Source organism: Salminus brasiliensis, chromosome 9 (genome assembly GCF_030463535.1).
Source record: "Salminus brasiliensis chromosome 9, fSalBra1.hap2, whole genome shotgun sequence".
Lineage (NCBI taxonomy): Eukaryota > Metazoa > Chordata > Actinopteri > Characiformes > Bryconidae > Salminus > Salminus brasiliensis.
This window is the reverse complement of record NC_132886.1, coordinates 31,589,385-31,602,945: the sequence shown is the minus strand read 5'-3', so window position 1 is coordinate 31,602,945 and position 13,561 is coordinate 31,589,385. Positions and strand designations below refer to the sequence as shown.

The 13,561-nt window shown below is 42.1% G+C and overlaps 1 protein-coding gene across 1 annotated transcript in view; it reads left to right on the top strand.

The window, feature by feature from the left end:
- b4galt2 (UDP-Gal:betaGlcNAc beta 1,4- galactosyltransferase, polypeptide 2) overlaps positions 1-13,561 on the top strand; it is a 165,653-nt gene that overhangs the window by 112,809 nt on the left and 39,283 nt on the right. The window contains exon 4 of the mRNA XM_072688228.1: positions 9,958-10,145. Coding sequence (XP_072544329.1) covers positions 9,958-10,145 — 188 coding nt within the window. The remainder of the gene's footprint in view (positions 1-9,957; positions 10,146-13,561) is intronic.

Here is a 13,561-nt window from a genome sequence, read left to right as displayed (position 1 = left end):
GTTCTTTTGCAGTTAAACGGGGAGTTATCAGAGGGCTCGGATGTCTTGGGGTGCCCAAACATTTGCATGGTGCTCCTTTCCTTTTTGCAATCGTAAAATTACAAGCCACTGTATGTAGGTGTTGTATAGTTATATAAGCACTGTCCTTCAGTAAAGTGTTACAGATTTTATTTTTGTGTCTGTGTGTGTGTGTGTGTGTGTGTGTGTGTGTGTTCTTTAGAATACTGTATACACTTTTGGAAATGGGATTAGTAGAAGGCAAGATTAGTCTGCTTGTGTTATACTGCAGTTGTTCTTACTTCACTGTGGCCTTGATGTATCTCCGATTCTAGCAGTATGACATTCGTGTAATCTTGAGTCAGGCTTGTATCAAGTATCTGAAAGGTCAAGTGAAGTATTTGTACACCATAGAAGTGACACTACATCTTTTTTATTATTATTTATTTAAAGGTTAGGTCACTTGTGTACTCTCCCTTAAAAACACACACACACACAGAAGGAGTGTTCTAGTACTGGTTAACACTTATTCAATGTATGTTGGACAAATACAGCATGTCTTGCCGTCAGATAACAGGTTATAAGAAGCAATATGGCATGCTAAGGGTGTCTCCGAGGAGACATGCGCCTGGATCCGAGCCAAAGGCGCGCATGAAGATTGGATCAGGACGTTACACTGTAGACTGGGCAGGCAGCTCAGATTGTTAACAGTCTGGTTGAACCACGGCACTGAAAGCGGAGGTCTGTGAGCTTTTTGAAACTACCATTGTTTGACTGGGTGCAGTTTCAGCAACATACAGTGTGTTAACTTACTGTCATGAAAAAAAACTCATGGCTCCAAAATTGGCATCTTTACAAAAGATTCCTTTTTTTTCCCAATGGAAGTCAATGTAATACGATTTTATTCCAGGAGCATTTTTATTGTTCTAATTATCATGAAATTGTGACAATGCAAAGAACAACTGTAAAATGGACAAACAGTAAAAATGGAGATCTAGAGATTTTGCATGCCAACAGCGATGAGCAAGTCTGTATGATAAAAGCCTACCTAATACCTAAGGAGTGGGGTATAAACATTCATTACCTAGCTGTATTTATTTATCTAGATATTTTCCCCCAGTCTGATACAAGTAGCGTAAGTGTTGAATATCAGCCAATATCAGTCAGATTCAGTCTCGCCAGAGCTGTACCTAAATCCACCAGTGATCAGGCTTAAAGTACTTGATCCATTAAAAAAATTGCCCATATCCTCAGTCACATGGAGACATTCTTTTTGGACACCAAATGTTTTGACTGTTCAACTGTGTTTCTCAAAAAAGGGATAATTATGGGTGTAATTATTAATTAATTGCAGGGTGAAAAGTCAGCCCATTGAAGTGTTGGAAAGTATTCTAACAGATTAAAAGTGTACAGTTGTTCAACGGTACACTTCATTTGATTTGTCCCTGAAAGAAGCTATTTGTCTTACAGGAGTAAACTGCAGCTTTAGGACTGGATTCAGCACTAAGTGATACAGAGATATCAGTGGATACATACTTTTTCTTTTCTTTTCTTTTTGTATTGTGTGTCGAATTTCTCTGTGTAAGCAGTGTTATGGTCTCATTAGGGTGTTTATGCCTGGTGTTATGAAGTAAATAACAGTATCCGGAGGCACATGATTGCATACTATGTTGTAAGATATCCATTGCACATTTACATGTTATATTAAAATCTGTCCCAAATATGTCCACAACATCTGTGGTGTGAGCAGATTTTTCCTTTTGCTGGCAGTGCATTCTCGTGTGCCTCATGACATATGCCTAGCTCATGATCATGAGATACTGTACATCTCAATCCCAGCTGTAAACAGGGTTGTAGAAGATCTGAACAGCAGTTGGTTCTGTAGAGTCAGGTAGCCAGAGTGCTCCAGGCAATGTGAGGGCGTGAGTGTCTCGGACGTGCTCTGAGAGGCACTTGACACAGAATCATACTTCTTCTCTTGCTCTTTCAGTCAGCAGAGCCACTGTCTCGACAATGCCTACGAGCTTGCTTGGTTCTCACAGGAGCAAATTACGACCAAAGGTAAAGCCGCTCTCAAATCAATTCGAGTTACTCTTCCGGTGATTACCCTGGGATGGTATGCTTGCTGGTCTTCCGTGACTCTTGGTTATTGCCAGGTGTGGTTCTAAACCTGACGACACAGGAAGCAAAACTGCTGTTCTTGAGGTCGCTTTTAAAATTGAGATTTCATACAGTTACAACAAGAAAAAACAATAAAGTGGACTATTGCATCACGGGAGGCACACTGGCACTCCGTCAGCACTTTTGCCTTTGTGATGCATATTGATGTTAGACTCTTCACCTTATCAAGTATTGCACACTAAAGTCATCTCCCATGACATTTCCCTCTCTAATGGCTGAAAGCTGACTGCTATTTCAATAACACCCTGTGACCCTGTTAGACAGCCAGAGAAAGCTCGACTTTCTCCTTAATATATCACGCTCCTATCTCTCTCCCTCTCTGTGTTATACCTGGAGCATGTCTATTGCAGAAAAGGCTGATTTATGGCTCCCCTTTATGCAGCAAGGCTCTTATCTAGAATCCCCACCAGTTGACGGCTGAGTGGGGGTTAATCAGGCACTGATGAGACGCAGCCTCCGCTCATCCCGCCGCTACCTGTATGGATTAGACCAAAAGGAGGCCAGCCGCCTAATTATGCCGCATTAGCATTCCTCTGCCACCTCCTCCAGCTATCACATTTCGCTTCCAGCCTACTTAAGGCACGCTGTTTTTAGTTATAAAGTTTAGTTATTCTCCAGTTACATGCCTGGCCTGTATTTGCTTCTTTTAACATAAAGCATTCACTTGCTTATACTTTAAGAAAAGTAGACCATTTTCCCTTTAGGCCAAATGCAACTGATGCTTGTTTGCTTTCTGATGTTTTGTCAATTGTATTAGATGAAAGTATGTCACAATGTCAGAAATCACGTAATCAAGGGGGAGGGCGATAAAAAACTAAAATTAAGACAGACAAATAGTAATGCCAGATTTTTACTTTCCAGAACTCCAGTTTAACAGGACTATTTGTCTTACAGCATTTTCAAAATAACATGCTAGATACTATCGATAAAATATCTCGATATTGCCCATCTCTGTTTGAGAATAGTTAACTTTACCTGCATTTTACATGCAGTGATACTAGTTGTACTGGTTAGGACTGTTAAGGTCAGCTTATTGGCATATCTGAAGAGTAAGCCTTATTACTGATCCAACTCAAAACCCTTCTCTCAGCTATTTGTCAGAAATAGTGTTTATAATAAATTATTGCTACCGCATATTATTGCTACATCAGTACTATCACCTACAAATTTTGTAAGTTACTGCCCTATTATTATTTTCTTCCCTTCCTTTGATTTATAGATCACCCCATTTCAATTATATTTGAATGCCGAAAGTAGTCAGCATGAATATTCCGGTCATCATATACATTTTGAGTTAGAGGTAAATTGTGTTTACTTATTGTGATTATTTGTCAAATTGTTTATTAAGAAACTTAATGTTCATAACTTTGTTTATAACCTAGCTTTTTGTAAATTGTTCAATTTAGACACTTGCTTTTTATTTCTGGGATACATCAGGATGCCATAAAGGGTTTCAATTTCTTCCCAGTCTGTGTGTCCCATCCAGTCAATGATTGGACTGGCTCTCAACTAGAACTGTTTCTCCGTCTGGATTGCAATCAGCCCTTTCAAACTTAATGCAGCTCTATGAGATCTCTGTTTGCTTTTTCTCTATGCAGCCTCTTTGCAGAGTGCTTTATCTATGAGGGGAATCTATTGTATATCTTCACATCTAACACGATAGCCTTTGTTGCTCATTAGAGAAGTCAGCAGTACATTCAAATGGACGTTTTAGAAATCGAGCATTTGATGGAATAGAGCAGATGTTCATTAGATAGGCCCCACATTGCTGGGCTGTCAAGCTTTTAATATTGCCGCATCCGATGGGTTTTGTCTCTTGAAGCTCTTTTGCAGTAAGCCATGTGTCTCTTTTGTTTTGGCACACCATGATGGACAGCCTTTTACTGCGCATTGTCGATATCTTGCATGAAATCGCTGTGGCAGGCAGTGTTGGCTTGCGTGGGTGATGTGCTAGTGGAGCAAAAGCCTGTGTGTACCCTTGGCCTTGCATCTGTCTGCCTAAAAGTCCGAATGAAATTAGCAGGCCTTATCCTCTTGTCCCCTATGTTGTGTTCAGTGCATAGCCTCATTCACAAGAAGCACAACGTTCTTCCTTCTTGCCATGAGCAGCCTGGGCCAGCACAGTAACTCTCTTTGACAGGGTGACATGGAGGATCCTCCACTCTGGATTATGGCTAGGCAACGGGTGCTTGGTCACCCTTAATGCAACCTGATTGCAGCAGTGCCACACATGATTCATTCCAGCAGCCTCCGCAGGGCCTCAGAGCTGTCTTGGCGGCAGCTTTGCTTGGCCCAGTCAGGTTCTGCAGCCAGAATGGTTGCAGCGAGGGAGAGTGGAACGCTTCCTGTTGCCTTGTTCTTCGGTGGGCTCGATGGGATACAAACTGGCATCCTGCACTTGCTTCAGAAGCACTGAAAGCAGTCCATTCTGCCGCAGTGTAGCATGGGATCTATCAGCAGGGGTAGGGTGTGGAAGCCTGGTTCTCCATTTCTGAGCTAGATTAATGGATGCTGTATATTGGTGCAGCAGATCCTTTAGATGATTCTGACCCCGCATGCCAAGGGAACTGCCTTTCTGAAGCCTCTGAATCCCACACAAAGTAATCCAGCTGATATAGTCAGATGTATACCCTATAGCTCCCTTGTCCCATTCTTTCTAAAGTCAGTTTCCTTGATATCAAGCGGTTGCTGAAATGGAGGAATCTGAACTCTCAGGAATGACCAGGATTTTTTGTGGTGGTTTGAGGAGGTCTTGTGGCCTGATGGCACCAGTATGTGGTTTCTGTGCTCTCAATGTCCCATTTACCCATTGATAAGCCCATAAAGACCTTTTTTTTCTTACAAATAACAAGGGCTCTCCAGTAGTAAAGAGTAACGAGGCAATTTTCTCCTGAATCATGTAAACCTTTACTACGGCTGTTTACTACGGCTCTCAGTAATGGCACGACTTCAAACGATTCGATAACCAAACTGTTTTACCCCCCCTTTTAGTTGCTGTGCTTGGTATTGTTTTTAGGTTGGTGTTTGACTTGGGCTTTCTTTATCAAGGGTTGTTATTTCCTCTGAGTGTTTTAGGAGTCCCAGTGGTTCGACTTTAATTCAGTAATGAGGAAGGAACTAGGGCACTCAACTAAACACACAATGCTGTGGAGCCCATTAAAAATACAAATCAAGAAAGCCTCCTGCACAGTGGTTGGATGTTTTTTTTGTGGCTTCTATCACGGGTGTGCCACATATGGTGTCCTCATTTAGGTACTGTAATTCATCATCCTCAACCGGATGTATTGTTGCTTCCTTTATTTGAAAAGCAATTGCTCATCTTTCTTACTGATTTTTTTTTTTTTAAAGCTCACCTCACGTTAGCACTCCCTCTCTCTCATGCTCTCATTCTTTTCCACTTTCACTACCACTATCTCTTTTTCACACACCCTGACTTATGGTCTCTCCAGCTCACTTTGTGTGTCTGCCTATCCCTTCCCCCTTTAGGCCCAGCATCGATAGCACTGATGGGTGATAAGGTCAGCCTGCTGGGGACTGATAAAGCAGACACACACACATGCTCACACACTCACCGCAAGACAGCCCTGAGCGCAATCACTCAGCCCAAGCCCTGACCTAATCCGTCTCCATAGCAACGAGCCCAGGTAGGCCAGACTACCCTGCCTGAGAGGCTTGGCTGGGTGCAGACACGCAACCCAGAGGGAAGAGCCCGTCACATCCAGTCATCTCTCAGATTATCAGATAAAAGTAATGGGGTTAATTGCCTCTCAAAGGCCAAGTATTGAGGGACCCGGCACAGTCCTGATAAGCCCAGAAGAGAAGCCTGGCATAGAGGGAACGGTCACTGCTGCTTGACTAGGTTGCACCTGGGCTTTCGGATACGGCAGCCCTCGCACTTCTCCCTGTCAGGGAGTTGCAAAGCATGGCCGAGAATGTGTTTTATTTACTGAGTGTGGGCTGTAAATTATTCCTCCCTTAGCCGGCTTCCTGTAATTAGACAGACAGAGGGAGAAAAATGAAGTCACGGGCAGGTATTAAATAGACCTTTTTTTTTTCACGCCTCCTTCTAACGCAACTTATGTTGCAAGTTTGCGAAAACACCTTTGGGTCTAATTAATGCAACAGGCTTGTAGGGCCCCCTCTTTTTTTGGAGGTGCAATTTGGTTTAAAGAGAGCTTTCAGCTTTTACCCATCCCTAGATGTGCCATTGTTCCTGTCGAGGGCGGCGGCTTGAAAGGGCAGCGCTTGTCGACTAACGAGAGCTGGCTTCCCGGAGTGGATTTGTGGGCTTTATGCTCATCGAATCAAACGTAGGGCACACTAATGCTCGTTGTGATTTCTTCATTCACATTGTTCCCGGCAGCATCATATCTGGCTTTGTGTGTGTAGGCGAGAACAGGGTGAAACGATCGCAGTGTCTGCACCATAAATCGGAGCTTTTAAGCATGCTGTGTGATTATGGGAGACGTACTGCTCCATTTGCCTGGGCTGACTGGTGCCTCACGAGGAACACGTCCTATTGAAGCACCAGTCCGGTAATGGTTAATGAGCATACCAGCTGCAGAAACAAGGCAATTTGCCTTTTTTTAATATATTGCCTTATCTGCTCCCTCTTGGGCTTGCGTTCTCTCTGCCTCTTTCGAAGCACCTCGCTCTCTCTCTCTCGATAAAGCTGGCGTATTGAAGGCTCCTACTTTCTTGTCTTTGAATCTCGAGACAATATAGATTAATACCAGACGTTAAAAGGAGGCCCTCCATAATACTCATGGTGCTATCGTGTAATGTTCAGAACAGATTTTCTTGTTAGCTCTTAGATGTTCTGTGATGTTAGGATTAAGCATTTGCCTCCATATCCAATTACTGCTTCATCAATTTTCAGTTCTGGTCAGCATGCCTGAAGGGACCAGTGTTCATAAAGGTTTATAAGGAGTTGTAGAGCTGGTCTGCTGCCAGATCTAGAACAGCAGTGCCAAACTGTGCTTATTAGACTCAAGTCTTCAGTTCAGGCCACAAATGTATGTAGCAGTTGAAGGCCGACTCTCTGTAAAGAGCCCTTGTACAGAGCTGCCCCCTCGGTTTTCTTAGGTCAGATGTTTCTTCACACGAAGCTGACTGGGTAATGCTGGCTAGGCTACAGTTAGTTTTTTACAGGCAGTTATGTATCTAGGACTTCCAGAAGTACAACACTAGTCCCACCTACTGGAAATTGACTGTTTCCGCTTTCAGCTCCTGGATTGTTTAGGTCATCGTTGAGTTGAATTATTTAGCTGTATGTTCTTGCATAGTACTGAGAAACTGTTGTCTTTAGCAAATATGATTCAGAAATGTGTTTTTGTTGCAAACCAAACTTAGCAATAGAATATCACTAGTACTGTAATGTAATGTTTAATAACAAGCATAATAACAAGCATTTTGGTTTTGTTTTGGGCATTTTGAGAAGCTAATGGACTGCACCCAATCAGCCAAACTTAATGGGGTTGAACTGCACAATGCACAATTTAATAGTTGTGTAGTAAAGAAAATAACATGAGTAAATAGTTAGCATTTTAGTATTCTATTAGAGTCTTATGCACAGCACATTTGCAGCATGAATGAGGTGGGCTTGAACTCTTTGAAAATCGCAGTGGATTTGTGACAGTAGTTCTCACCACCGAATTATTAGGTCAAATCTCTGGTATTACCGGATTACATGGGATTATTGTCACACTGGATTATTAGTTCAGGCACAGACTATGGGGGAACCTGGAACACCTCCGCAGGATGTAAATAAGAGTTTCAGCTTTAAATCCCAGCTAATGAGTCTCATTTAAATAGGCCTTAAATCGAAAATGGTTAATAAGAGTGTTTGTCTCACATTGCTCTCCATTCTGCTCATTTAGGAAAGGTTAACAGCTTTTCTTTGTGGTTAAAGTATTAATCTCCACTTAGGAGACACCTCAAGAAGACGGAGCGAATACTAATTACTCATCATGCAAATGCTCATTGTAGTCTCAGACAATATGGAGGGAGGAAATTTGCTTACTTGCGTTGTTTCAGCTGGCTGCTGCGTTGGTCCAGAAAGGCTAATCTTGAAGCAAGAAGTTAAAGGTTATCAGCCATCAGCTGGGATTGGACCCATGACGTCCTGGGTCATAGACCACTGAACTTACATCCCGTTAAGGGCTGGGTCTTCTCTCCAGACGCGCAGGAAGTGACTGTTATTCTTCATTTGTAACATTCAGAATGAATTTTCATGTTGGATCTGATTTTCTCTGATTTTAAGATTAGACTTATCTCTATATCCGATGACTGTGCAGGGTCGTGTCATTAATTCTCTCTTATGGACAGCGTACCTAACAGGGCCATGTTCATGAAGCTTTATAAGTAGCTGGAGGAATATATGACCAGAGCTGAACAGTACTCCTGTTTTCAGATGCTTCATACGGCTCCTAATGTTCCTGTCACTGGTCAATATTAGCTCTGCCATTAACTCCTCCAGACCAGCTTTAGTCAGACAATGGGCTTGAACTGCACAACAGACCATTCAATCAGCCGACTAAAGAAAATTGGCGTCCTACAATTCAAGGTATCCATTTAGTTGGCCTGCTTGTTTTCTGCCCAATAGTGATTGTGTTTTTTACTGATTGATTGTTTCTGGATTGAGTTTCTTAATTTATAGATTATAAGCTTCTACACTTATAATCACTGTTAATTGTACCGTCTCTATTTCATTAGTCACTTTTTACTGTATTTGTCTGTTTATTTAATAAAAGGTAATACAATATTTTAACAGACCAGATCACTTTCCAGATCTATTTCCAAAAAGTATTGGGACACACCACTTAATTATTAAATTCAGGGATTTCTGTCACTCCCACTGCCACAGTTGGATAGCAGTGTGGCAGCGTGGTTCTATAATATGAAAATCATTTGGTGAAGCTTCTTCCCTCATAGATATTCCACCAGCAACTGTGAGTGGTATTATTGAAAAGTGGAAGCGTATAGGAACCACAGCAACCCCACATAAAGTTCGCTAAACTGTGTCACGTGGTGCATTCAAATTACTGCAAAGCTCCAAAGCTGATTGGGGGGTGGGGGGGGGGGGTGGTTAGAATGGGATGTCATAAAAGCTCCTGTAGGTGTAATGTGTAGATGTCTCAATACGTTTGTGTATAGAGTGTATATTGAAATGAAGTGAACTGTAAATAATATTGTTATTGTTATGGCTTTTTTAATTCTTATTTATATTGTGTATATAGTGTAAATTATTTATCTAAATTTTTGTAACTGAGTGTCTTGCTATCCCTGTCTGCTGTTACACTGGGAATTTCCCCACTGCGGGACTTATATATCTTATCTTATCTTAAGTGTTTCTTCTTTAGAAACTACTAACTTTAAACAGTTTAAACTGTGCCATTTAAATTGAAGTTCTTCACTTAAGATGTGCTTCTGAAAGTAGGCTATCATGATCAAACTACTCAAATTCTACTGCCCCACAGGAAGAAACTCCCATCACTCGGTGTGTTACAGCATCACATCACACAGCGTGTAACATCACCTCACGCAGTGCGAGTGTGTGCTGTGTCAGCCTCAATTTAGCACAGGATGCGATAAAATAGTGTTTTGCTTTTCTCTAATATTCCAGTTGTTTCTGCTGATACTGTCCTAACAGGCCATCTTACCCACCCAGAGAGAATTAGGCCAGTAGTTACTTTGATGGCTAATTCTAATGTTTGCTCATTTTTGTGTTTTATGTGTATGTATATGTATCACTACTGTCATCGTTGCCGTGTCTTTCAGCTTGGTGAGGACACTTTCAACCGGGCCAAGCTGCTGAATGTGGGCTATACGGAGGCTCTGAAGGACGCAGAGTACGACTGCTTCATCTTCAGTGACGTAGACCTCATCCCAATGGACGACCGCAACCTGTACCACTGCTATGACCAGCCGCGCCACTTTGCCATCGCCATGGACAAGTTTGGCTTCAGGTAACGGCCGGCCGCAACTTGTTATAAGGGGGCCCGCAGGCTCTGAAGTATTCCGTCTCCCTTTCCATGGTCTTGTTTGCCTGCAGTATGTAAACTAATCAGAGATACCCTGAATTCATCTGCTTACTAAGAGTTGCAAGCACGCTAGAGGAGACTAGAGGCTGTACGTTTGTGCATGTAATGTGTTTTTGCGCCAGTGGTTGTGTTAGAGTTTCTTACAAGGATTGTAGCATTCGTTGGTATTTACATATTAATAGATGCGGGTACTGCCTTTATGCTGTCTCTTTCAGGGATGTGTAATCAAACAGAATAGAGTCGTTTATTCAGTCAGTGAGTGCTGGAGGCCTGTCTGTCTCAAACCTGTCTTTCATATTGGTAATTGCTTTTTTTTTTTTTTTTTCCCCAGCAATTCAGTTTATAGCTCCAAACTGTTGCATTATCTGGAGCTGCTGAAAGCGATTCTCTGTTGTTTCTTGTTTGATATAAAAACCTCATTTGATGAATTGTGGTGGTCTAGATAGGCTATGGCCTTGACAGACGTATGCATTAGTTTATTGAGCTCAAGGAACGGATGAAAGTTATTAACTTGGAGATAGCATGACTATCTGTAAGCCTTAATAGCCAAGGATATTAGAGTGCTCGCGAAGGTTGTCTGAAGTTGTCCGCCATCGAGCTGAACTTGAAATGAAATTCTTTAGCGTCTAGTCGCTTTGTGATGTTTAATTTTAATGTCTGTTCAGACGGCCGAAGGTTGTGGACATGGCCTCTCCGCATGGACATGGCCCAATGTTAAAGTCAGCCTGGATCTTTCAAAGCACCAACTTGAGACGTTTCCTATCCCTCTCCATTATTACACAATGGAGTTGACTCTGAACTTCGTAACTTGCAGAGTTAGAGTAAGAGCTGCATAGTCCTGCAGTATTAAAACAGGAGCTGGCCAAAATTCTTACCACAGTGTGTGTTTTGGTGTTTATTGGTTATTAGAAGAAGACAACCATACTCATCATTTGTGTTGTTCACAGATGGAATTAGGCTTCCGTCTTTAACACATCCTAGCAGAGAACACACACATACACACCAGTGAAACGTAGGTTAATTGCTGCGGCACCCTGGGAGCAGGTCCAACACTGGCAGCTTGCTGAGCCCAGGTATCAAACCCACAACCCTGTCATTATACATATTTTACATTACATTTAACACAGTTTGTGTTTATGTATGTATATATATATATATATATATATATATATGCGTGTGTGTGTGTGTGTGTGTGTGTGTGTGTGTGTGTGTGTGTGTATATAACATAAAATATCTTCCAGAGGGGAAACACTGCACGCTGCTGCTTTAGCAGGTGTTCATGTTCCATCGCAGACAATTAGATATATGTTCTCACTGCTGCAGGCTGTGAATAATGACAGTGGCACAGGGCAAAAAAAAATAGCAAAGGAGTGGATTTGGACCGGCCTTAAAATAGGCAAGTCACATTTATTTGTATAGTGTTTTTTGTCACTTTGTTGTTGTCACTTGAGGTAATAAAAGCGTGTACTAGCTTTTCTGCATCCTGTAGAGATAAAGAATTGTATAGTTTAGCAATGTTTCTTAGATGCAGAAAGGCTGTCCTACTAATATTGGCTATATGTTGCTCAAACAATACATCTGAATATGAATATGATGCCAAGATTCTTAGCTGCTAGACCAGGAATAATGGAGAAATTGGCCAAGTCTAACATTAAGTCTGATAGTTTATTTCTAGTGTCTTTTGCACTTAAAAGGAGAACCTCGGTTTTGTTACTATTAAGAAGAAAAAAGTTATGTGATATCCATATGTTATGTGAGTTTTATATCCTTTACACAGTCCTTAATTGTCTTTAATCTAGATTTATCGTCAGGTTTGCCTGATGTATAGAGCTGTGCGTCATCTGCATAATAGTGGAATTTAACATCATGTCTGCTTATAACTGAGCCCAGTGCTAACATGTATAATGTAAATAATAGTGGTCGTAAAATAGAGCCTTGTGAAACTCTTGTGTAACTTTTGCGTAATTTTAAGATAAATCTTTACCTTTACGAACTTATGTTCGGTTAGATATGATTTGAACCATGATAGGGCTGTTTTTGTGATTCAAAAATAGCCAGTTTACAATTAATTAAAATAAGATAGGATAGCACTTTATTGATCCCAGCCCAGGAACAAGATGTACCAATTCTCGCATAATGCCACTTTAATTGGTGACGATAGCCTGCCTCAACGTCCTGTAATTGGTCTGAAAGTCCAAACCATCCAAAAATGTCCTTTTACTTTCAGGTTCAGTTTGATCCAGACTGAGAGCACCTTTTTTGTTGGACCACATTTTGCTCCTTTTGTCTTTTACACCTGATACGTATTTTGGTTCAGACCAAACTAGAAAGTCTGAACCAGACAAGGTAGGTGTTCTCTTGGGAGAACTTTGAAGCAAATCTTCAACGTTTAAACTTTTGCTACCATAAAGTATCAACTGTGTATCACCACACCTCATTCAGTTCACATGTTAAGTGAAATCAGGCGCGTTAGAGCCGGGGAAGTAGAAAACTGTGCAGTGCTGTAGCGGTTTATGAACTCTTGCCAAAGGTGATCATAGATCTTCACTCCTCACCCTCTGTTTTATGAGAGGGTGCTTGTGATCCTGTGGTTGAAAGCACAGAAGACAGCACCATTCCAGAGAGGATGCTGCTCCATGACAGCTCACCTGTCTGCCTCCACAATGCCACCATTGTGATTGAGCAAAATGAGCATTTCCTGGCTGTATTGTACTGAGCTCTGTATCAAATCCCAGCACCTGCTCCAGGCTCCACTGCTACAGTGTTCACAGAGAGAGCAAGAGAGTGAATGCCTCAGTCAGATGATTTCATCTCTCCTCAGCGAGTGAGTCACTCCAGAGGCCTGTGTGTGTGTGTGTGTGTGTGTGTGTGTGTGACCCAGCGAGGTCGGAACTCTGCAGCCTTTAATAAATGGGGCACCTTTAGACATGCCCACTCACACAGACCGAGTGTGTGTTGCTCCCAAGCTGCAACTGCGCCGTTCTACCGCTGCAGCAGATGGACTCATTAATTTCAGCTTGTTGTCTCTGGGTCTGAAAGGTGTGTGTGTGTGCGTGCGTGTGTGTGCTTGCATATGTGTATCCGCGTGTGCAGTTTTGTGCTGTTTGTCCTTGCCTTATGTTATGGATTGTTTTGCGTGGGTGGGTATGTTTTGCTGTTATTTACTTACTCTCTCACACACACGAACATGCTTGCACACAAAGTGTGTAGTAGCCCGGGGCAAACCCCAGGCATCTACCCATGACTCCCCTCGGTGGGCATCTTCAGCTCAGTTCATGTTTTCCATGCTGCTGACGTACACTGCTGTCATTCAGCATTCCTTCTACGGGGGAAGTAGACAG